The 24,804-nt window shown below is 37.4% G+C and overlaps 1 protein-coding gene across 1 annotated transcript in view; it reads right to left on the bottom strand.

Moving 5' to 3' along the window:
* The window catches only part of DDX58 (DExD/H-box helicase 58), a 58,407-nt gene extending 36,927 nt beyond the window's left edge, over window positions 1–21,480 (bottom strand). Inside the window, exons 1-5 of the mRNA XM_027839451.1 lie at window positions 21,271–21,480; window positions 7,529–7,663; window positions 6,938–7,119; window positions 3,976–4,123; window positions 2,375–2,506 (exon numbers count right to left, since the gene is read on the bottom strand). Of these exons, the coding sequence (XP_027695252.1) occupies window positions 2,375–2,506; window positions 3,976–4,123; window positions 6,938–7,119; window positions 7,529–7,663; window positions 21,271–21,376 (703 nt within the window). The 5' untranslated portion in view covers window positions 21,377–21,480. The remainder of the gene's footprint in view (window positions 1–2,374; window positions 2,507–3,975; window positions 4,124–6,937; window positions 7,120–7,528; window positions 7,664–21,270) is intronic.
* Between the last annotated feature and the right edge of the window lie 3,324 nt (window positions 21,481–24,804).

Genomic DNA, 24,804 nt, shown 5'->3' with positions numbered 1-24,804 from the left:
CAGATCTTAGGGCCTTGCAGGGAGGGCATATGTCAAGAAGAGCAATACCTTTTGAGATCAAGTTTGAAGAGATAGCTTCACTCATCTAGATGATGGATAACAAATACATAATGGCTACTTATTGAAACCATCTTCTCTGCAATTTTTGGTTTTAGAGAGTTGCCCTAAGTACTTCTTAAACTGTAGGTTCTGAGTAGAAAAAGTTTGAGAAGCCCTGGCCTAGAACACTGTCAGATACAGAACCTGAATCCAACTCTCTATCTATTAGATCATGCTGGATAGGACAACATAGGTCAAGAAGAATGAGAAGTTAGGTAGTTGTCGATAAATATAAACCAAGTTAATTCTTTTTAAAACGGATTCCTCTTTATCAGCTAAGACATCTGTTCACTGAATTGTGAAAATGTTGTATTTCTGGGACTAATAAGATAGGTTTAATATGAGAAATAAATAAGATGAATTTTTAATCACTACTTTTGCCAAGATTCTGTTGGCTCTTACAGACAGAAAAGTAACTTGTTCTGAAAGTTAACTCAGAATCAAATGTTTATTAAAATACAACTAAACTTCAGTTCCTATATTCCAAATAAAACAACATTTGAGTATGTTTCCCAAACTTGCAGACATGTAGACATAGAGTCGTCTCTATCCCTACTCACAATTCCCCTTTCCTCTTCCACTGCTATAAAGTGTAAACACAGCCTTAATTATTTACATACCCTAATGACTCATCAGTAACAATTTATCATTATTTATTCTCATAAAACTGCCAAGTTTTTATGAAGGAGTCAAAACATATCAGTAGGGGATTTAATCAGCCTCTGCAAGTAAGATTTCCTCCAAAGAATATTGAGTAGGGCTATCCACATGCTTCTCATTTTTGGAGTCACTATACATTCCTAAACTAAATAAATTTTATTGAAAGTTCTCTCTTCTTCTTTTTCTCTACATTCTTTTCCTTGAACATCTTATTCACTGTCATAACCTCATCGATTATCACTATAAAGCATATAAATTTCTATTAACCCATTACAATTTAAAATCTATTAAAATTTCTATAAAAGTTCTATCAATCAACCCTGACATTTTGCCCAAATCTCAGTATGTTCCTAGTACATCTAAATTTTGACAAGGCATTTAAGAAAGCCTTTAATAATATTCTTAAGAAGAAAAAGAAATGTGAACTAGATCACAGTAGAATTAGATGTACTTAGGTATTGATTAGATGACAGTTCAGTAAAGACAGAGCTCTGGACAGGTCTAGAAGACCTGGGTTTGACTCTTACATCAGACACTTACTTAGCTTTGTGACACAAAGTAAGCCACTTAACATCTCTGGGCCTCAGTTTCCTTTTCTATGAAATGAGGGCTTTGGATCTGATCTCTGAGGCACCTTTTAGCTCTAAAGCTTTGTTCCTATGACTATACCCAAAGAACTGTGATTAATATTAGCATTACGGGTTTTCTTCTTTGCCATATCCTTGGTACCTTGTCCCTGGCTCTGGTGTCTTCAATGTATTTATTCATTTTATGGATGAAAGAACAGATGACATGCTTATCAAATTTACATATGACCAAGTGGGGAAGGATAGTTAACATTGTATGACAGAAACAGAAGCCAAAAAATATCTCAACAGGGTAGAATGATGGACTGAATCTAATAAGATGCTTAATGGGGATAAATACAAAGTGCTACCTGTGGGCTCCAAAAAGTCAACTGCAGGACAAGATAGGAGAGACATGACCAAACAACAATTTATATGATATAGACCGGGTTTTTTTTTTAATAGATTGAAAATTCAGTGAATCAAAAGTTTAATATAGCACCCCCCCAAAAAAGGCTTCCAAACCTAACACAATCTTAAGTTGAATTAACAAATTTGCGTCCCATTAACTATTAATTTCAATGAATTAACACTGTAATGGCAGTCTCTACCCAAAACTAAAATGATATTAAGTTGTATTAATTAGTCAATTAAATTATAAGTGGTTTAGAACAATGGAAATCATAGTCTCATCATACTCTGCTGTCATTAGACCACATATGTAGTATTGTGTTTTGTTCTTGGAGTCACATTTTAGAAAGACAATTGACAAGCTGAAATGCATATACAAGAAGGCAACCAAAGGAATAAAAGAGTTAAAAAAAAAACATGCTACACACGGATTGGCTGAAGCAAGAATGTTTAATCTGGAGAAGAGAGCCTTAGGGCAAATAAGTTAGCTATCTTTAAATATCTTAAGAGTTGTTCTATGGAAGAGAGATTAGAGTTGGGTTCCTGTTGGCAATGTTAAAGAAATTCACAATCATATTTCATTATTAGATTTTTAAAACACAGTGTTATTGATTAGAAGAATAAACAACTTTGCATACCAGAAAGTGGACATGAATTCTCACTGAGATTTTGCTGTTCCAATTCTTCTTTGTAACATATCTGCATTGTAGACACTCCACTCTCTTCACCCTGGGAATCATACATCTCAGCATTTTTTGTTCCATTTGTATCTGAACAAGGACAATGAGCATTTTAGAATCTTAACACAAGTGATCTCATCATTTTAGGGAATTTAAGGTGGCTGATGGGATCTTTTTAGGGATATTTAGGATGGATAATGCAGGTTTGTCCATAAGATTGATGATCATATGATACTGAGGAAGAGTAATAAGAAAAATCTACTCATCTAGTTCATACCACAGAGACAAATTGATAAACGGATAGGTGAATAGATGATGTATTCTCAACTTTTACAACATGGTAATGCTTTGAAATATTTAGATACATTTAGAAATATATAGATATTTAGATATGTTTTTAGATATCTCACACATGAAATATTTACATATTCTTTACATATTCTCCAGCTTAAAGTCAGAAACATTCAATGTTTGGAATCCTATAATGTAACTCATTCCAATGTGACTCAACAAGCCTTTATAATATTTGTCTCTAAATAACTCCAGCACCAAGAAAGCATGTGCCTATGTAAATGATTTCTAGACTTATAGTCCAAGGTGTCCAAGAAAGTCTAGATTAGGATTTCTGACAATTGCCACCACCACTATCATCTCATCACCAAAAAATTGGCCACCAAGTGATGAATTTTTTTGGCCACAGTGTCTAATATGACACATATGGAATGTAATCTACATTGCTGGGGAATGATAAAAATCATGGATCTTTTGAGAATGTAATAACAACACCACATTTATAAAGTAATTATAACATATTATGAAGAATTTACAGTAAACAGTTTTCATATACATTTTCCCATTTGATGCTCATGATAAACCTGGAGTGGGCATAAAGGGAAATATTATTCCTCGTTTTACAAGTGGGAAAACTGAGGATCAAACAATTTAAGTAATTTGCCCAAGTAAGAAGCAAAGTCAGGACTAGAAATCTTGTCCCTAGACTACTAGTCAAGTAATCAAGTCTCTGAAACAATGGACTGATGTGGAATCATCTTCACGGGAGATGTGTTCAGATTTTCTAAATCAGCTCAAGAGATCCCAGACAATCAGTGTAGTTAATCTGAGCCCCAGATTGGTTCCAAAAAAAGATTCAATTTTTCTCAAATTCTTCAGACCTAGTATATACTCCTAGCTTATACCAACTACCAAGATTCAAGTTTAAAAAAGAAACAAAAGAAAAAAAAGCCACCTCAGTCAGTTTTGAATGAGTCATAATGAGTTTTAACAAGTTAATCCTTTGAGATTATATGGCCCATTCAGTCTATTTTATACCAAGACAAGCTAACTTCTGTTCACGTCTAGGGTTCTAGAGGCAAACTATTATGTGTGTTGGTATCTACTAAATTCCCAAAATATCATTTCACAGCTTCTCTTTGAGACAGCCATATCTGCTTACCCCTGCATTCAAGAATGAACAAGCAAAAAAAGGAGGAGGCAAAGGTTTTTTTTCCTTCAATATCCCCCCACTTCCCATTTCAACAGTCTGTCTTGTGACACTCTACCTTCCTCCAGGGTCCACAGCTTACTAAATTCATATTCTTCAGCTTCTAAAGCCAACTTCAGCACTTTGGGCCAGTTTTCTTTGTCTGATCGAAGAAGATGTTCAACCAGTTTATCTGCACCAGCAATATTCCCTAAGTTGTTTTGAACCTGGCATATAGAATTTGTTGAAAAATCTTTTTATTCATGCATGAAAGAACACTAACTTGACAGTTACTAGATTATGACAACATAATTTGGTTCCATGAGTTCTCAAGTGAAAAAGGTTCTAAAAATCTATTATCTGATGCTGATACGAGGAAACTAAGGGAGTATTGGTATAAGGGTATATGGAAAGTTAATTGCAGGACCAAAAACAGAATTTAGGCTTCTCAACTTTCAGTCCAATGTACCATTTCTCCCACTGACATTCTCAAGAAGAGCTTAAAGTCAAGTCCTGGTAAATAGTGTCATGGGTTATTGAAATATTGAGTTCACATAATTTCAGAGCAGGAGAGGACCTTAGCAGTGTGGCACTATGACAGGAATCCTAAATCTCCAGTCAGAGGACTTGGATTCAACTTTTGGCTTTGCTCATTTCTACCTGTGCAACCTTGAGAGTCTCTGAACCTGTTTCATCACTTGAAAAATGAAGAGGTTGTAAATGACTCTGAAAGAACCTTCCATCATGAAATCTATGACCCTATAATATCTAGCCAGATCTTATCCCACAGAAGAAGTAACTGAGGCTGAAATAGGCTAAGTATTTAGCCTAAGCTTAAACATCAATTAGTAACAAAGCTGGGACTAAAATCTAGGTCAGTTTTTTTTTATTTGTTTGTATTTCCCATTACATGCTGCTGCCCATTAGTGACAGAACCCTCAAAATAATCTTCCTTATTACAGACCATTTTCATTTATGGGAAAATATGTTTATAAAAGTTTGGTAGCAAATTATAAAAGCAGAGATGATTCCCCAACCAAAAACTGAATCTAATACAGAATTCAATGAGAATAAGTAAGACTAAAATATTTTGCAAATTAAAAGGTATTATATAAATGGTAACTATTACTAATTTACCATTGGTGAATGTTATCTCATAATAACATTGGAGAAGTGTTCCTCTGATAAAGATTTTGGGTCCCTGAGGTCTGATGAAGTCATATCTGAGAATGCAATATAACTCTTTTAATAGTGGTGAATGAGAAAAATCTTTGCCTGTGACTTTATTTGTATAGAGGATTGATTCCCTATGAGGACAAAACCCCTCTGCCAATGCAAGGGGGCAGCAATAAATGGCTGCTCAACTTAGAATCTTAGAGAATTGCCTGGGGATCTTAAGAGGTTAAGTGACTTGTGCCCAATCATATAGACAGTATATCAGAGGCAGAACTTGACCCCAAGACTTCTTGACTTTAAGTTGTCTTCCAAACCACATAGCATCACTTTTCTCTTGTGTCTATCTTTTTAAAAAAGTTTTACTGGGGCAGCTAGGTGATGCAGTGGATAGAGCACCGGCCCTGAAGTCAGGAGGACCTGAGTTCAAATCCGGCCTCAGACCAAACACTTGACACTTCCTAGCTGTGTGACCCTGGGAAAGTCACTTAACCCCAACTGCCTTAAAAAAAATTAAATTAAATTTTAAAAAAGTTATTACTATTTTAGAAACGATCCGATTCCCACTTCTTATCCCCAACCTATCTATATTCTAATAAAATAGAATGAGACTTTTAATAATAAATTATAGTAGTAGTTACAATTATTATTAATCAGTTTATATAATTTGTCATATAGCTTACATAATTCATAATTATTATTTTATATAATTATATACTTATTCATTATTAAAAATTACTTGTCCACATAAATATTTATTAAGTTCCTGCCATATGCAAGGCCTTGTCTTAATTGTGGTAGTAATAGTAGTGGTGGTTGTGGTGGAGGTAGTGGTAGTGGTAGTAGTAGTTTAACAACTGTTTAAACAGTAGCACTATAATAACAAAAACATCCTTCTAAAATGCTATATTCATTTCATAAATTGAGTGAATTTGCTTCTTTTCTTCCCTTTTCCTTTCTAGTTTTAGTTATTTCACTGATAGTTGGATGACATAACCAAAAGGTTGAGGATACAGATATTGATTCGATCCAATTCAATCCAACAACTATTTATTAAATGACTACTATGTGCTAAACACTATACTAAGTACTGGGGATGCAAAGGCAAAATGAATAACAGCTTCTGCCTTCAAATAACTTACATTTTACTGAGGGTATACAACATGGTACAACAGAGAGAGACCAAGACTTGAAATCAGGAAGGTTCAAGTTCAAATCCAGCCTCAAATACTTACTATCCTATGTGACCAGGCAAGTCACTTAACTAATCTCCATCTGCCTCAATTTCCTCATCTGTAAAAAGAGAAAAATAATAGCACCTATCTCTCAGGGTTATTTAGAGGAGAAATATAATTTTGGTAAAGCACTTCCTAAACATTAATGCAATATATAGAAGTTATTATTCTTATCATTATTATTAATTTGAATAAGAAATTAGTGACAAAAAGGGGGACTAAGAAGAACCACAGAGAAAGAATCAACAACACTTGCAGCTTATCTGTCTTGAGGGGTGGGGGTTGTGTGTCAAGGATGACTCCATGGAGGCAAACTTGGGTGCCTAGACATGGAGGGTTTGCAAGGAACAATAAGGAGTTCTATTTGGGACTTGTATTTGCAATGCCTACAGAACATCAAGATGGAGATGTCCATTTAAGACTTTTTTCTTGTAAATTACTTCTGAGTTAGGCAAGGATACTAAAGGTTATTGGATAAAGTGAGCTTTTCAAGTGAGAGTTTTAAATTCTCTGTGCTTTCCATTGTCCTAAGAAATTAATTAGAAGACTAGTGCATTTTCCCCCTCAAACTTTCAAAAAAATATAAACTAGGTTTTTTGTTTGTTTGTCTTAGCATTGAAGAGCTGTACATACCTGTCTGATCTCTTCACATTGCTGATTTATTAGGCACTCAGAAATTCTAGGAAGGATGATGTCTGCATGAATGTTATCTTTAAATTCTTTATGTAAAAATTTCAAAAGCAATTTGGGCTTCTCTAACTTCTCGATCTTTTGGAAATTCCAACTTTGAATAGCTTCAGCAAGCCCAGTATAACCTAGGGGGAAAAAAAACAGGAGAAAATAAAACATCTAAGTTTTGTGCCTTAAACTTGTTTTTGAACCAAAACCCTACCCAGGTAAATTCATATCCGGAGAATAACTTTACATTTTTTTGTTGCTATCTTTTGTTTTCCACTCCCTTCATTTCCAAATATTCCTTCCATTCTCCTTGGCTCTCCCCCAAAAGGGTCTTTCCTCATAACAACAAAAAAAAAAAAAGTATAATCAGTTAGCAAAGCTAACCAGCACAAGGATATCTGGCAGTATATGCAATATTCCACAACCCTAATCCCCCACCTTCTGCAAAGAAAGAAGGGAGGTAATTCCCCCCCTCCTTGTTTTCACTTCTACTTACCAGCCACTAAATTATATTACTCAGATGTTTGTCAGAAAGAAGAAACTCACCTGCTCCGTGAAGGGCATCCAGGAAGCCCCGGAACCAGCCAGTCTCTTCAAATTTTAATAAGCACTCCAGAAAAAGCGTAGCAGCTGCTGTCACTCCCTTATTTGTTTTCATAGCTTGGATGGTCTGTATATTTTCTAGCAATAGTAAGGAAAACAAAAGGTGGATCACTCAATATTACACAACCAACAAACTATCCTGCACATCACTACCAGATTACTTTTTTCCTGGGACGTAGCTTTCAACACATGGTCCCCTGCTCAAAAATTTATAATGGTTCCCTCTTGCTTACCATGTAACTCTCTTCGGTGCTTGGCATTCAAGACCTACCATAATTGTACACAATAATAATCTTATCAAAGTGACTTGGCTAAGATTAAGTGGCTAGTAATCGTCAGAGCCAGGATTCCAGGCCAAAGCACCACTCAGAGACTATGTTTCCTTATCTACAAGACATGGATAATAATACTTTACATTGACTATCTGGAGAAGTCGATATGAAAAAATGCTTTATCAACTATAAAACATTATATAAATGAGAGCTCTTGTTACTGGAGTGTGCATATTAATTGGGACCAAGTAATTAAATTTATTGACTTAAACAATATAAGCCTTACAACTCTATCTTTAAAAATTGTTAATATGCACTACATGCTTTTGCTACAATTACTTTTTTATGTTTTGACACTGCGTTCATGATTTTGACACATTCTTTAATCATGAAACTACCTTTTAATTACAGTAGATTTTAAATGCACCTTTGATGAACTGTCCATTTTTCAAGTAAGCCTTAATTATAACCTGTAAGTTTTCAATGAGGTTTAAATATGATGAGTTTCCACGCAGTGAAGCATTTATCTCTACTTCGAAGATAAATTTTTTAAATCTTTCATGATGTGGTATGGCACAAGGATGTGCCACAATATTCCATCTCAGTCTGGAAAATTTCTGTAATTCTGAAACAATTCTTCTCAGTATATCAATATATTTGAAGATACAGATAGAGCAAGACAATCTTTACCTGCAAAAACTATACTAACGGGAAGACAACATATTTATACACATATAAGGTTCAGCTTCAACACAGATTAAAAGACTCAGAGGTCCTTCGGGAGCAATGCAAATGGAAATGTATCTTTATTTGTCATTCCCATTGATAAAATCCACATCTTTTCCTGACGCTGAACCATTTGACAATGTTAAAGACCTTGATGAGAACTTTTCTTTCTAGGTCTTCAGTAGCTGAGGCTGTGGAGGAAGTGAGGGCCACAGTACCTACACAAAGAGAGTTCTGTCAGATCTCAACTAGAGTTTCTTCACTAGATGATGGCTTAGTGGACGAGGCTGGAGGCATGGCTAGTGATCTGGCAGACAATGTTATTCCCAGGGCGCATGAGTACAGTTTTATAGCCTTTTGGGCATAGTTCCAAATTGCTCTCCAGAATGGTTGAATCAGTTCACAACTCCACCAACAATGCTTTAAGTGTTCTAATTTTCCCATATCACCTCCAACATTTATCATTTTCCCTTTCTATCATATTACCCAATCTGGTAGGTGTGAAATGGTACCTCAGAGTTGTTTTAATTTGCATATCTCTAGTCAGTAGTGATTTAGAGTATTTTTTTAAATCTGACTAATGATAGCTTTGATTTCTTCTTCTGAAAACCGTTCATATTATTTGACCATTTATCAATTGCGGAATGACTTGTACTCTTATAAAGTTAATTCAGTTCTCTATACATTTGACAAATGAGGCCTTTATCAGAGAAATTTGCTGGAAAATTTTTTTCCCACAGTTATGATTTCTAACTGTATATTTTCCTCCACCCTGTCTCCCCCCTAGTTTATCCTTTTCTTTCTCTCCTCTCATCCTGTCCCTCCTGAAAAATGTTTTGCTTCTGACTACTGCTTCCCCCAATCTACCCTCCCTTCTGTCAGGCCCCACCCCTTGTCACCTTCTCTTATCCCCTTCTCCTCCTACTTCTATGTAGGGTAAGATAGATTTCTATATCCAACTGGATGTGTAAGTTATTCCCTCTTTGAGACAATTCTGATGAGAGTAAGGTTCAAGCACTGTCTACCACAACCTCCATGTTCCTCTCCAATGTAAAGGATCTTTTACACCTCTTTTATGTGAAATAATTTACCCCATTCTGCCTCTTCCTTCTTCCTTTTCCCACTGCATCCCTCTTTCTCACCCCTTAATTTTTATTTTTTTAGATATCACTCCATCATAATCAACTGATACCTGTGCCCTCTATGTATACTCCTTCTAACTGTCCTAATAATTATAAAGTTCTTAGAAGTTACAAGTAACATCTTCCCGTATATAAATGTAAACAGTTTAACCTTACTGAATCTCTTGTGATTTCTCTTTCCTGTTTACCCTTTTATGTTTCTCTTGAGTCTTGTATTTTAAAATCTGATTTTATTTCAGCTATGGTCTTTTCATCAGGAATGCTTAAAAGTCCTCTATTTCATTAAATATCTTATTTTTCCCCTAAAGGATTCAGTTTTACTGGGTATGTGATTCTTGGTTGTAATCCTAGCTCCTTTGCCCTCTGGAACATCATATTCCAAGCCCTCTACTCCTTTAATGTAAAAGCTACAAAACCTTGTGTTTGTATGTTTCTTTCTGGCTCCTTATAATATTTTCTCCTTGACCTGGGAGCTCTGTAATTTGGCTATAATATTCCTGAGAGTTTTCATTTGGAATTTTTTTCAGGAAGAGATTGGTAGATTCTTTTCATTTCTCTTTTACCCTCTGGTTCTAGGATATCAGGGTAGTTTTCCTTGATAATTTATTGAAATATGACATGAGGCTTTTTTCTTGATCATGGCTTTCAGGTAGTGCAATAATTCGTAAATTATCTCTCCTAGATTTATTTTCTAGGTCAGTTGTTTTGCCCATGAGATATTTCACATTTTCTTCTATTTTTTTCATTCTTTTGATTTTGTTTGTTTTTTGATGTCTCATGGAATCATTAGCTTCCACTTACTCAATTTTATTTTTTAAGGAATTGTTTTCTTCAGTGAGTGAGCTTTGCACCTCCTTTTCCATTTGGCCAATGCTACTTTCCAAGGAGTTATTCTCTTCAGTGAATTTTTGTGCCTTTTTTTTTTTTTTTTGCACTTGGCCAATTCTGCTTTTTAAGTTCTTTTCTTCAATGGATTTTTGTACCTCTTTTAGCATTTGGTCTATTCTGTTTTTTTTTTTTATACCTTCTTTACCAAGCTGTTGACTCTTTTTTCATGATTTTCTTGCATAACTCATTTCTTTTCCCAATTTTTATTTTTCCTTTATTTCTCTTATTTGAGTTTTAAAATCCTTTTTGAGCTCCTCTGGGAATTCGTTTGGGTACTGAGACCAATTCACATTTTTCTTTGAGGCTTTGGATGTGGCTGTTTTTACTTTGTTGTTTCTTCTGAGTTTGTGTTTTGATCTCCCCTGTCACAATAGTAAGCTTTCTATGGTCAGGTTCTTTTTGTTGTTGTTGTTTGCTCATTTTTCCTATCTTTTTTTTTTTTTTAACATTTAACTTTACGTTAAAGTTGGACTCTGCTCCCAGAATAGAGGGGGCACTGTTCCAAGTTTCAGGTTTTTCATGCTACTATATTCAGAGCTAGTTCTGGAGGTGTCTGTAAGTTTTCAGTTCTTCCAGGGTGGTATGATCTAAGGAGAGGTGTGGTCACTGCTTTCCTGGTCTGTGAGTGACCATGAGCATTCTTCTCCACCCTGGAACTGTGACTAGGGCCCCCATACTTCTTTGGTCACATGCTCTTGTGTGCTCGTCCTCCTCCTCCTTGCCCTGGGACTGTGAAATGAAACCATATATGGGCAACGTAACAGAGTCCTGCACCTTGGGCTAGCAAAGGTTCCCCTGCAATCTCTTTCTAACCAGTGGTCTGACTGCAGGAATTGGCTGCTGTAGATTCAGTCTCCTCCAAGGCCTGCTGGTAGTTTGCCCAGGCAGGGCCTGCGCTGGACTGTGCTCCACTCTCACCCCAGTGAGAGAAACCTTTCCTGTCAACCTTGTAAGTTGTCTTGGGCTAGAAAATTGTTTCACCCTATCCTTTTGTTGGTTTTGCTGCTCCAGAATTCGTTTTGAGGAATTCTTTTAAAGTTGTTTAGAGGGAAATTTGGGAGAGCTCCCTGCTGTTACTCTAGTAGTGGATCTTCTAGTCCAACCAATATGGAGAACAATTTGGAATTAAGCCAAAAGGCTATAAAATTGTGCATACACTTTGACCCAGCAATATCACTACTACGTCTGTATCCCAAAGAGATCAAAGAAAAGGGGAAAGGACCTATTTGTACAAAAATATTTATAGTAGGGGCAGCTAGGTGGCGCAGTGAATAGAGCTCAGCCTTGTAGTCAGGAGGACCTGAGTTCAAATCCAGCCTCAGACACTTGACACTTACTAGACATGTGACCCTGGGCAAGTCACTTAACCCTGATTGCCTCACCAAAAAGCAAAAAAAAAAAAAAAAAATTATAGCAGATCTTTTTGTGGTGACAAAGAATTGGAAATGGAAGGAATGGCTAGCAATTGAAAATTGGCTGAACAAGTTGTGGTATATGATTGTGATGGAATACTACTGTGCTATAAGAAATAAGGGGCAGTTGGTTTCAGAAAAACCGGGGAAGATTTGTACGAACTAACGCAAAGTGAAGTACATAGACCTAGGAGAACACCGGACACAGTAACAGCAATATTGTAAGAATGATTAACTATGAAAAACTTAGCTACTCTGATCAATTTAATGATCTAAGACAATTTCAAAGGGCCCATGATGAAAAATGCTATCTGCCTCCAGAGAGAGAACTGATCAACTAAGTGCTGATTGTAACATACTTTTTAAACTTTCTCTACTTTTCTTGTCTGTCTGTGTGTGTGGTTTTTCTTTTACAACATGACTAATATGGAAATACATTTTGCATGATTTCACATATATAATTGATTACATATTGCTTACCTTCTCAAGGGGTGAGGAAGGGGAAGGAGGGAAGGGCAAAATTGGGAACTCAAAATTTTTTAAAAATGAATATTAATTTTTTTATATATGTAATTGAGAAATAATGAAATAAATTTTAAAAATCTATTAAAAAGAAAAAAAACCTAAGAGACAGTGGGTTAGTTTCATCCTGAGTCTTGGCTGGTAAAGTAGTAGATTTCCTAGTCACATAAATCTCTGTAACCCAGAGTGGGGCATCCTAGTGCCTAGGGAGTAGCTAAATGGTTGATGAGATTTGAATATGTCTATACTTTCTTTATTATTATATTCCAATGATTCAACCTTTGGGGTGAGTATGCTGAATAATGCCTTTCCCCAAACCCTGAAAGAATCTAGTCTCAAGAATTAACAGATCTCTCTTCTCCCTTCTGCTTAGAACAAAAACATAGCCTTATCTACTCATTCTCATTAAATTCAAATTCCATGAAGTCCTCCCTGAATACTAGAGCCTGCATTGATTTTGCACTTTTATCTAATAGTAGCACACATACTTTAACATTAGTTTCATGTATACTCACTTCATCTCTTAACTAGCCTATCAACTCCTTGAAGACAGAGATGAGTATACCCCACCAAGTGCTCAATAATCACTTGTGGATTGATTTAAAGATTCTAGAAAGAACTGAGGTGGGCTCGAAAGTTCAGAATAATTAATTCTTAACCTACTTTGAGCCTACTTTGAGTCCAGAAGTCAATTCTAGAGTTCATAAGACTAAATATGATGCCTGGAGTCAGAAAGACTCAAGTTCAAATCCAGCCTCAGACATTTATTAGCTATGTGATCCTAGGCAAGTCACTTAACCTGTTTGCCTCAGTTTTCTCATATGAAGTAAAATGGGGATAATAATAGCACTTAACCTTCCAGGGTTATTGTAAGGATCAAATGAGATAATAATTATAATGAAATAAGTATTAAAATGCTTTGTAAGCTTATATAAATTCAAGTTACTATTATTTAGTGGAATATTAGTTAGACTTTGTGCTCAGTCATGTCTTCTGTCAAACAAGGGCAGAAGTGATTTTTTTTTTCTTTGAAGTGTTTCTTTGCTTTTAAAAAGGCGAATATTCCATTTTGCTGAGACAAGCCCTTCCCAACAAGAACCAAATGCCTCCCCCATTCACAGACACATAAAGTTTATTTGTAGAAAGACTAAACAAAACCACCTAAAAGAACGAGTGGGACTTAGGGAACTTTATTACTTTTCAAGATCATTGTTTTAATTTTAATATTTTGGTGCAACTTTAGGGCTGAATAAATGATCTTGGCTAACCTCTTGTGTTCCAATTTCTCTCTTGGTTAAGTGGGTAGGATAGTAACTTCCCTGGTGCCCAATGCTGACCACATTTATGGGCTACTCCAGGGCTGCCTTTGACATCTGTGTTGGGATTAGGCAGCAGTATGCTGGTAAATGTTTAAGTACCTCTCTGGGAAAAAAAAAATTGATACACAAAAAACTTTTAAGTTTAATCTGCATTATTAACATATTACCCATCATTTTTTGAGTCCAGACAATCAACAAAACAATCAAGCTCAGATTTGTAACATTTGCTGGTTTCTGAAGTATAATTGTACACAATGAAAATTTAATAATTGGCTTTCAAGAGCCATTTCAAACTAAGCAAACCCCTGGGACCAGTAATATCCCATAAGTATCCTGGGATATCATCATAGGGTTCAAGGAATATTTCAATTTTTAAAAACAAAAAAACTCCAAAGGAAAAAAAATGTCTGCCATTGATTGACAGAAGACACAACTGAGCACAAAGTCTAACTATTATTCCATTAAATAATGGTAACTTGGGCAGCAGCAGGAGTGGAGGCCAGGCCTCAGCACCCAGCATAGCCACCACCCAGGGACTCGCTGCTTATGGGGTGCCACTGCTCACAGGGCTCAGGGTGAGGCAGCACAAGAGCCATAGTCTCTTGGACAGTGGCCTCATTCATGTGGCCTCCAAGGCATCTTCCCCAAATCTAAGGCAGAAAACCGACCACTTGGTGTAATTTCACAGCATGAGCAGGAGTGAAATCTGGCAAGGAACAAAAACCAGTGGAGAAATGGGCTGAGCCAGACAGGTTTCAGTCAGGAAGGCCGGAAGCTGAAGTGGACACAAAAATTTCACAGGAGGTGGGTCCAAAAGGAAACCAACTCATCATAGCACCCACAGAATGAGCTGTTCTGGAGTTTCTGCCGTCCAGGAGGAAGAAGACACTAGAGCTTCCTCTCCAGAGCCTCAAGTCCTGAAAACAGGATACCTCCAAAGCCTTTTTTCTTGTGCCTTCCATGACAGCTGCTCAAAACCCCATGTCAGTGAGAGTGAATGAGCTTATTCAGCTTGACAAAACTGCAGCCTTATAATAAAGATCCATAAAGACTGTAGAGCCTTCAGATGTCATTCACAGGGAGAGCAGAGTAACAGTTCCAGGGGAGAAATGCAGTTTGCAGTAGAGAAAATGACAAGGGACCTTTGTAATCCCCAAGAAGCTACTGAATTGATAGGTGAGAGCATGAAAGGCACTAAAAAATTCCTTAGAACTCCTGCCTTTTATAGTTCTTTTGAAGTTCATCTTGAGTATAGCTCTCTGCTGGGCTTCAAAGGTTGATGCCCTTCTACAGTCACCTATAGTTAATACTCCTCTCTGCCAGGAAATATTACCATCCCTATAGAAGACTTTCTAAGATTGTTCTCATTGTGTCACTCAGCTCAAGATTCAAATTCTATCATCAATCCCTACTGCTCCAGTGGACCTTGCTGTGGACCAATGGGACCTCTGGATCTTCCAACCTTTGGAAATTTGCAAGGTCAGATGATTGCAAGATCAGCCCAGTAGTGAAGGACTCCATGTTCAGAAGGAATTGATTGGGGGCAGAGCAAAGATGATGGAGTAAAGGCAGGGACTTACTTGAGTTTCCCAAATTCTTATCCTAACAGCTTTAAAACAGTGACTCAAAATGAATTCTGGAAGGACAGAACCAACAAAAGGACGGGGTGAAACAATTTTCTAGCCCAAGGCAACTTATAAGGTTAGTAGGAGAGGTCTGTCTCACTAGGGCGACAGTGGAGTCTAATCTAGCAAGCCAGCAGCCGGCTCGTTGACTGATTCCAAACTTTACAGAACAAATCCCCTTAATAAAAGGATTTCTTCTGTAAAACTTGGACTCAGTCAAAAGGCCATACCCAAGGACCTAGAAGGCCACAGGTTTCCCACCCCTGTCTTAGCCTATAGATGGTAAGGGAGTCAGACAACTTATCAGAAGGAAATTTCAGGGGACCCTTTGCTGACACTGGGTGCAAGATTCTGTTGTGTTGCCCATATACATCACAGCATAAGGAGTTGAGCACTAGCATACTGGAATGTGCAGCTGCAGAGGAATAGCGACTCTGGTCAAAGTTCCAGTGTGGAAAAAACTGCTTGTGGTTGCTCACAGACCAGAGCACTGGCCAGGAAAACAGTTACCACACTTCTCCAAAGATCACACCACCTTGGAAGAACTGAAAAGTTATAGACCCCCAGAACTAGCTCTGAAAATAACAACATGAAAAACCCAAAGTTTGAGACAATGCCCCCTCTACCCAGGAAGAAGAGCTCAACTTTAACAAAAAGTTAAAAGTCCAGACATAGACTGGAAAAATGAGCAAATAATTAAAAAAGACTATGACCATAGGAAGTTACCATGGTGAGAGGCAAGATTAAAACATGAACTCTGAAGACTATAAAGTCAAAATAGCTACATGCAATGACTCAAAGAAAAACATGAATTGGTCTCAGGCAAAAAAAAAAAAGAATTCCTAGAAAAGCTCAAAAAAAATTTTAAAAATCATATAAGAGAGATAGAGGAAAAACCAGGGGGAAAAATGAGAGAAGCACAAAAGTCATGAAAAAAGAGGCAACAACTTGGTAAAGGAGTCACAGAGGGAATTGATCGTAAAGGGTTTGGATGATAGAGGAGGTTTGGAAGAAAAGGGAGTCAAAGACAGAAGCAAAGAAGACATAATCACAATTTTCAAAATTCCCATTGGAGAAAGCAGGCTCATTATAGCACTCTTGGTGAAGGTGTGAATTAGTATAAATATTCTGGAAAGCAATTTGTAATTAGGCTATAAAAATGACTAAAATATTTATACCCATTTGACCTGAGGGTCAAAGCTTATTGCTAAGCAAGTAATCTTGACAGAATGAGCTACTCTACATATATGTAAATTCATTGCAGCACTCTTTGTGAATGTCAAATATTTGGAAACAAAGTAGGTATTATCATTTGTGTGGAATGACTAAACAAAATTTAGCCATCAAAGTAATAGAATATTATTGTTCCACAAGAGATAGGAAATATTAAGAATTCCAAAAATATGGGAAAGAATATAAACTCATAAAAAAAAATCAAGTAAACAGAACCAGTAAAACAATATACATTAGAATTACAACGATGTAAAAGGAAAGAACAAAGACATGAAGATGAATACTGGATAATTTTAATTACTGTTGAAGGAATATATATATACTTCACTGCCAAATTCGAAACATTAACTCTAACTACAAGGATATAACTATTCGGGGAAACAATTTGGAATTACTCAAGAAGAGTTAACCAAATTATTCCTATCCATTAACGAAGATTTATCATTGATTTTATTTTTTTTAATGCTGATAATTTTCCTAATATTGAACCAGCCCTGCATTCTTGGTATAAATCCTACCTGATCATAGTGTATTATTCTCATGATAAGTTGCTGTAATCTTTTTGCTAATATTTTATTTAAAATTTTTACTTCTATACTCATTAGGGAAACTGGTCTTCAATTTTCTTTCTCTGTTTTGGCTCTTCCTGGTTTAGGTATCAGTATTATTTGTATCACAAAAAGAATTTGGTAGGACTCCTTCTTTGCCTATTTTCCCAAACAGTTTATATAGTATTGAAATTAATTGTTCTTTAAATGTTTGGTAGAATTCACTTGTAAATTCATCTGGCCATGGAGATTTTTTCCTAGGGAGTTCATTGATGGCTTGTTCAATTTCTTTTTCTGAAATGGGGTTAAGTATTTTATTTCCTCTTCTGTTAATCTAGGCAATTTATATTTTTGTAAGTATTCATCCATTTCACTAAGATTGTCAAATTTATTGGCATATAATTAGGCAAAATAGCGCCTAATTTCTGTTTTAATTTCCTCTTCATTGGTGATAAATTCACCCTTTTCATTTTTGATACTGGTAATTTGGCTTTCTTTTTTTTAATCAAATTAACCAAAAGTTTATCTATTTTATTGCTTTTTTTCCATGAAACCAGCTCTTAGTTTTATTTATTAGTTCAATAGTTTCCTTGATTTCAATTTTATTAAGCTCTCCTTTGGTTTTCAGTATTTCTAATTTGATATTTAATTGGAGATTTTAATTTGTTCTTTTTCTAGCTTTTTTAATTGCATGCCCAATTCATTGATCTCCTTCATCATTTATTTTACACCCTAAGGAAATTGTTGACAACAAGAAATGAACAAAAATGTTGAGTGGAGAGTTCAGGCATAAGAAACAGCTAGTGAAAATTCATTCAATCATAGGATGAAAGATTATGCTAAGAACTGCAAAGAAGGAGGCCAGTGACACTAGATTGAAGAATAAGGGAAGGATGTAAGTAAGGGATAAGAAAACTGGAAAAGTAAAAACATGGCAGTTTATAAAGAGATTTAAGAAGCAGATTTTATTGATAGTAATTGGTAGCCCAAGATACTGTTGTTAAATTATTTGCTTAGGAACATTCAACTAAGCTTTATTTGATTACATTTTGCAAAATTTCTTTCAATTTGAAGAAAGATCCGGTGTCTCCCACTAAGTGCTTTATACTTAGGCACTACTTTTTAAAAAATGTATTGATTTATGAGACTTAAGAATTCTGATTAATGCAATGAATTACATATGCAGAATCATATACTCGTTTTCGAATGTGATCAATGTCCAAAAGTGTTTTATTTGACTGCATAATTGTTAAAGGTTGGTTTTTTTCCCCCAGCAGGAGAGAGAAAATAAATGCTGGTAAATTGAAAAATAAATAGATAGATAGGTAGATAGATTAGATAAAATAGATAAGTGATGGTAACTTGAATTTACATAAGTTTATAGAATATTTTAATATATTATTTCATTTTGTTCTCTCAACTATACTGTGAAATGGGTAATTCAAACTTCATTATTTCCATTTTACACATCTAGTATATAGGAAAAATCAATCAGTAAGCATTTATTAGGACTTACTATGGGCCAAACAAGGAGAAAAGCAATGGGGACACAAAGAAAGATAAAAATATGGTCCCTGCCCTCAAGGAGCTCATATTCTAAGGGGGGGGGGCGGAATTAGCACAATTTTGTACATACAAGAAAGCTACAGAGTAAGATATCCATAATCTCAAAGCAAAGGCATTAGCAGTGAGGGCGAAAGAAGAAGAAACCAGGAAAGGCTTCTTGCAGATGGGGGGGGAGGGGTTTGAACTAAGTTTTCCAAAAAGCCAGGAAATCCAGGAGGTGGAGGTGAAGGTGAAAAGAGATGGAATTTCAGACACTGGAGAAAGCCAGTGAAAAGGCATGTGGCTGGGAGGTACCAAGCGTTGTGTGTAAGGAACAGCAAGGGGGGCAGTGTCTCAAGATCACAGAGAACACAAAGGGAAGTAAAGTGAGTAAAGTATAAGACTGGAAAGGTAAGAAGAGGCCAAGTTGTGAAGGGCTTTAGAAGCCAAAAGGAGAATTTTATATTTGATTCTGGAGATAATCTGGAGCCATTAGAATTTATTACATGAGGATGGGGGCTATGATGTGGTCAGACCTATGCCTTGCAAAAATAACTTTGGGAGCTGAGTGGAAGAGAGACTGGAATGGGAAATGACCAACCAGAAAGCTACTGCAGTAGTTCAAGTGATGAGTGACTACCAATTTTAACCACAAACTGGATATATGGGGTAACAAAGTGAGAACAAGGAATCAAGCAGGTTGTGAGCCCCGGCTACCAGGAGTATTTCAGTGTCTTAGACTATCATAGGGAAGAGAGGAGGGCTTGTGAAGAAAGATGTTTTGGATATTTTGAGTTTGAGATGTCTACAGGATATCTGGTTCAAGAGGTCAAAGTAGGCATTTGGTGGTATGAGACCGGAGGTGAGGAAAAACATTAGGGCTGGATAAACAGATCTGAGAATGACCTATTAGAACTGATGAGATTACCAAGACAGACAGTTTAGAGGGAGAAGAGTACGTAGGACAGAACACAGTGAGCATGACCTAGAGAATGATGTAATAAGAGTCTAGGAAGCAGTGGTCTGAAAAGTAGGAGAACCAGATGAGGGCAGTGTTGAAGAAACCTAGAGAAGACAGTATTTCAAAGATTAGAGGAATTGGAACCATCCCAGGCTGCAATCATTAGAGGTTGGATGAGGGCTAAAAAGGTTTGGAAGACCACTGTAGTGAAAGGGTCTGCGAATCAGAACTCAAACTCTGACTCCAAATTCAGTTTTCTCTTCATACCATTTTGCTTTTAAAGAATTACTGTGATATGACAGCTGCCTTCTCCCTATAATCATATATCTTCCTTTTTCCTACACTCTTGCCCAGCTACTCTTCAACTACTTAACATCTTGAGTGGTCCCTGATTACCTTTGCACATTCCCTCCAAATTCCCTGAGTCAAATCCTGCCTTGCCCTCTCAGCCTATGCAGTTGTTGTCAATGAATATTCAACTACAGTGTAGATAGGTGGTCTATCACTTGGCCCCGGGAATCTGGATCAAAAGACAGAAAAGAATCTCTATTAGACATGAGATGCAGTGTGTTACAGCAGAATGAAAACACTGGATTTAAAGTCAGAAGGACTCTGGGGTCTCTTTTATTCACATGTTGTCTCCCCTATTAGACTGTAAGCTCCCTGAGGGCAGAGATTCTCTCTTTAGCTTTCTTTGAATTCCTGCCCACCTCTCCCCACTCCCCACCGCCCCCATCCACCTCCAACGGCTTAGCACTGTGCCTGGTACTTAAGAGGTGCTTAATAAATATTACTGACTGGCTGATTGGGTCTAGTCCCAACTCTAACACTTATAAGCTGTGTGCCTGTGGATAAGTCACTTTAAACTCTGAACCTCAGTTTCTCCTCAGGTGGAAATACTTGCACTACTTGCCTCAAAGGGTCTGAGACAATCACTGTATAATCATCATCATCATCATCATCATCACTATCGTTATTATTATTAAACCTTTATTAAAATGCATCAAAGGGAAAGGCTGGCTATAACATTTACAGTAACTTTGGAAATACTAAAGAGTTCATAATTTAGGTTGGTCACTAGCAAGCTGTGCAACCTGAGGTGCTTCTTTTTATCTCTCTGGACCGTTTTCACAACTTTAAAATGAAGGTCCGGACCAGATGGTCTCTACGGCCATTCCCAAGACTGAGTGACTATCTCATGCCATCCTTCCCCACTCTACCCCGTCTCCCCCAACACACGGCTCTCGAAGTAGGAACTCCTAGAGGAACGCCAACAAACTAAAATCACGGAATAAACCGCACCACCAGATGCCCATGGAAACCACCAAACACCCGCAGCAGGCTTGCAGGTCAGCCTGGCAGCAGGCGCTGTTGAGGCTTAAAGGCCCAGGTAAGGATTCAACCACCCTATAACCCGAAACTGGGCAAAGGGTGACTCCTTGCAGATGAAGGGAACAGCTAGAGGGAAGCCTGAAGGCACGTAGCCTCTCACCTTGTGAGAACCAGTCAGTCATGTAGTCCAAGACATACGTGGGATCCAATATGTTCTTTATGTGGTTTCCGAAAAACTCCAGGTTTCTCTTTTCCTCTGCCGTCATGTTGTTGTCAACTCTTTAGCACCCGAGGAAGCTCAAGCGTGAGGCTCCAAGCGCCCGCCAATCACGGGAACCAGGCGGTTCGCCCGGTGCTCAGACTCCTTTAAATGACTGAGGCAGGACGGGGAGGGATCCGGGCGTGGCAAGCTACCCGAACAGAGCGAGAGGGTGGTTCCTGCAAATGAGCTGATGGCCTGCCTCCCTATGAGCTGGAAGGGAAGCTCAACAGGGAAAGAGAAAATCGAAACTGCGACTAACTTTGAAGAAAAGAAACCTAGATTTGGCTCACTCAGCAAGCGCCAAGTGGAAAAAAACTTGGAAGGCATTTTAATCGGACAAGGATTTATTAAGCACCCATTAGACTTAATAAGTCAAAAACTGCCCCCTGTGTGACCTTGAACAAGACGGTAGTTTTAACCTCTCTGGGCCTCTTTTGTAAAATAAGGGGGTTGGGGGTAGCCTGTTTAAGCCTTTAAGAAAAAATCATCACTGTACAGTATCTGGCACGTAGTGAGTACTTAATAAAAGTCAGTTATTAATTAGATAATCTCTAAGGTCCCTACTTGCTCTAGATCAGAGGTTCTTAACCTGGAGTCTTCAAAATCAACTGGGTTTTTTTTTAATTTTGATAATCATATTTCAATATAATTGATTTCTTTCGTATCATATATTTTATTTTATACATTTAAAGACGTTACTCTAAGTAGGATTCATCAGACTACCAAAAAGGTCCATAACACAGATAATTGTTAAGAGTCCCTTTTCTGGATCCTCTATACTCAGAAGGGGATCAGTCCTTGCATTCAAAGAAGAGCACCAGGGAAGGCTTCATGAAAGAGGAAGCATTTGATCTGAGCCTGGAAGACAAAGATTCTGAGATGGAAGAGATGAAAATATAGCTTTAAATGTGCTTTCTTTTCCCCTGGGTCACTTTCTACCTTTCAACTTCCTGACAAGTTAGGAGAATCCTCCAGATTCTCTTTTGTTTCCTCCTTGAAGCACTTCCATTCTCTCAAAGAATAGATGATTCTCCACAATCCCCTGGGAAGCTGAGGTGTTCTTCAGCTTCTTTCAGGAAACAGACTGATCCTACACCTTACAGTTACCTAGCTATTTCTTGGCACTGGCAAAACCAACAGAGTACTTTCTCTGGAGGTCACTGCTGAATTCTCCCTGTCCACTACACCGTTGGGGATTTAATTTTTCAGATTTCTTCAGTAGTCAGCTATTGTGTTGGCTAATGCTAGCAGTGAACAGCTGGCCCAAGCTATCTGTCATGCACGTTTACTGAATACCGTAGTATTCAGTGAATTTTCCTGAGAGGTTTTATTGGGGGGGGGAAACACACACACAAACAAAAAACTTCCTGATTTGCTATGGATGCTACTTAGCTGCAGATGATTGGTAATTATCAGGTCATGCAAAGCCCTAGCACAAACCCACCGCCCATGACCTAAGTAAACTGTCCTGTCCTTTCCCCCTTCTCAAATTCCCATTGAGAAATGACATGCTTATGAATGAATGAAAAGGCATTTATTAAGAACTTATTGTCTCAAGTACTATGTTAAACACTGGGAATACAAATAGAAAAGCTAGACAATCCCTGCTCTCAAGGAGTTTACAATCTAATTGGTGGAGAGGACACATAAAGGAAGGTTCAATTGAAGGGCAGATGGCCATACCTAGGTGTGAAGAACAGAGTAACAGGACAAATGGTAAAGCCCAGGGGCCCTTTTCATAATCAGTGTGACAGTGAGGTCTGCTGGTCCATCTTATCAGAATTGTAGTTAGTGACTCCCAAATTGGTATAAGGGACCATGTCCGCCCTGAAACCATTAGCTTGATTCATGGCTATCAGGAACATGTTAGTGGGTGGGTATATTGGGGTGAGTTCCAAAGCTGCCATCTCCCCAGGTTCCAGAAGTAACTACCACGCTCAACCCTCTGGGCAAGTCAATTCAATTTTAACAAGCACTAACACACCTACAATGTGTCAGGCACTGCAGATTCAAATAGCAAAAATGAAAAACAGTACCTACTTTCAAGTTTACATTGTACTGGGGTAGGGGACAACATGTACACAGGTAAGGAAATACAAAATATTTACAAAGTTTTACTTACATACAAAGTGATAGGGGCCAGTGGAAGAGCAGTGACAACCAGGAACATCAAAGAAAAGCCTGTATAATAGGATTGGCAACTGAGCAGAGAATGAAAGCAAGCTGGGGATTCCAAAAGGTAGAGATGAGGGAAGAAAACATTCCAGGGTAGGGGACAGATTGTGCAAAGGCAAGAAAGCAGGCGATGGAATATTTTATATAATCAACAGAAACAGATGAGTTTCACTTTATTTAAAATGTATGTTAAGAGTGGCAAGATGAAATAAGTTTGGAAAGCCAAGCTGTGAAGAGCTTTGGCTTTAATTGCCAAAAAGAGGAACTTAAATTTTAACCTAGCAGTAGGGAGCTACTAAAGTAGAGGTTTGACATTGTAAGACATGTTCCTTAGGAATATCAATTTAACAAGCTGTGTGAAAGATGGTGAAGAGAAACTGGAGAATGAGACCAATTAGGAGAATGTACAATGATGAAGGCAAGGTGATAAGGGCCTGAACTTGGATGGTGGCCATGTGAGGGGTCAGATGTGAGACTATGGAGGTAGCATCAACTTGGCAACTGATTGGAGATGAATCATGAGAGACAAGGAAGAATTGAGGATGACTTCAAGGTTGAAAGTCTGGGAAAAGCCCATAATAGAAATATGGAAATTGAAAGTGTGTTTTGGGTAAAAAGTTGTTTTTGACATGTTGTAAATGGAGAAGACAGGATATGAGGGCAGGACAGAAAGGTGTGGGGGCTCATCTGCATTGGGATCATTGAACCCACTGGATTAAATCTTGTGTTCTTCTGCTTCTAGAAGCAGAGGTGACAAAGTGGGAGATAATGCCCCAAGGGGCACTAGAACCAACCAGGGCTGGGCCATAATAGCCTCAAGTACAGGGGGGCGGGTACTGAATAAAAATAAGGGGGCATTGGAAGCATAAGGAAAGAAAAATTTTAAAAATAGGTTCATACATGTTTCATCTGTTGTGTAACAAAGTTAAAAGTTGTAGTGATTACATTATTTTTCAGATAAACACACAAAATGCAAATTATAACCAATCAGTGGTCAAGTCCTCCAACAGGTCCTAAAAAGTATTGGCAGGCCATCGGTGTTGTGCATTGTCAGGCAGTCCAGCATGCATAAGCAGGAACATGTGCATGTAATGACTTAACAATACCATACTATACTATACAGTTACATGGTGCAATATTGCATCACCAACATTTCAATGCAGGAAAAAACCCCACAAATTTACAATACATTATTAAAGATACTTCATTTTAAAAATATATTTTATATATTTTTTTGAAATGGTTCAAATTTTTTAA

The sequence above is a fragment of the Vombatus ursinus genome, unplaced genomic scaffold (genome assembly GCF_900497805.2).
Source record: "Vombatus ursinus unplaced genomic scaffold, bare-nosed wombat genome assembly UNPS02014832.1, whole genome shotgun sequence".
Lineage (NCBI taxonomy): Eukaryota > Metazoa > Chordata > Mammalia > Diprotodontia > Vombatidae > Vombatus > Vombatus ursinus.
The sequence above is the reverse complement of the archived record's forward strand: the minus strand, read 5'-3'. Positions and strand labels throughout refer to the sequence as shown.